This window comes from Octopus bimaculoides, chromosome 15, assembly GCF_001194135.2.
Source record: "Octopus bimaculoides isolate UCB-OBI-ISO-001 chromosome 15, ASM119413v2, whole genome shotgun sequence".
Classification (NCBI taxonomy): domain Eukaryota; kingdom Metazoa; phylum Mollusca; class Cephalopoda; order Octopoda; family Octopodidae; genus Octopus; species Octopus bimaculoides.
This window is the reverse complement of record NC_068995.1, coordinates 44576038-44577252: the sequence shown is the minus strand read 5'-3', so window position 1 is coordinate 44577252 and position 1215 is coordinate 44576038. Positions and strand designations below refer to the sequence as shown.

Sequence of the window (1215 nt, the reverse complement as noted above, 5' to 3'; positions counted from 1 at the left end):
CACCAGGCTCCAATCTGATCTGGCAGAGTTTCTACAGCTGCATGCCCTTCCTAACGCCAACCACTCCGAGAGTGTAGTGGGTGCTTTTACGTGCCACTGGCATGAGGGCCAGTCCAGCGGTACTGGCAACAGCCACGCCCAAATGGTGTTTTTTACGTGCCACCTGCACAGGAGTCAGTCCAGCAGCACTGGCAACGACCTTGCTCGAATGTTTTGTTCACGTGCCACCAGCACAAGTGCCGGTAAGGTGATGCTGGTAGTTAATGTGTGAAGAACAAAATAGTAATTTTGAAAGAAGTTTCTATAAAACTAGTTTTTTTAAATATTGAAAGACTACGGGGGTCCATTAGAATAAAAGTAATGAAACGGGGTCATAGATAAAAAAAAAACTACCTCTGTCTTAGTCCTTTTGAAATGCCGTCCTTTCAGGTATTCTCAGACCCCACACTGCTGATTTCCTCTGCAAAATCAGGATAACTGTGGCCCATCTGAGAAATGAACCCTGCTAATTGTTGTGGTTGCTGCAGCGAATGCCACTCGCCATCCCCCATTGCAATCATATTCATGAGGTGTGGCTGAACATGCCATTTGGTCTGGGGTGTACTCCCTTCCCTGCTTAATCCACCTTCCCCCACTTTTCTTTTTCTTTGTTTCCTTGGTGAGATATTTATGGGTCCTTTTTTTTTTCCCCTCGATAATTCAGTCTTATGTGCTTTTAATATATTTTTCTTTCTTTTCTTCATGTAAAAATATGTTAATAGGAATAAAGTCTATTGCAAAGAACAAAAATAAATTCCAATCAATTTTTTTGTATTGCAGATTTTCATTTTCCTTCATTTAGTTGCATGTACCACTGCAGTTATGCATTCTTTACTTGTGTTGTTGCACATATGTGTTTTAACTGAGGAGTTTTAAGAGAGGAGTGGTGACGGTGGGGACACCTTTAGTCTAGTTGATGATGATGATGAGGGTAGTGGGGTGGTGGTCGATGTTCTTTCAGTCTTGTTCAAGATCCTTTTATGTCATTTCAGGCCAACCAGAGAAGGGATTTCTTATCAAGGATTTCTGCTGTGGCTTTTACCGATTCCATGCCTGACAATTATATTAATGATGCTGATGTTAAAGAATTCTTCAAAAAGGTTCTCTCTACGAGTCTTCCTATAATACATGTGTGTGTGTGTGTGTATATATATATATATATATATATATATATAT

General features: G+C 40.4%; 1 protein-coding gene across 2 annotated transcripts in view; it reads left to right on the top strand.

Moving 5' to 3' along the window:
• LOC106878506 (cotranscriptional regulator FAM172A homolog) overlaps nucleotides 1-1215 on the top strand; it is a 22885-nt gene that overhangs the window by 15580 nt on the left and 6090 nt on the right. For both annotated transcript variants that reach the window (XM_014927735.2, XM_014927743.2), the window contains exon 9: nucleotides 1032-1139. In XM_014927735.2, coding sequence (XP_014783221.1) covers nucleotides 1032-1139 — 108 coding nt within the window. The remainder of the gene's footprint in view (nucleotides 1-1031; nucleotides 1140-1215) is intronic.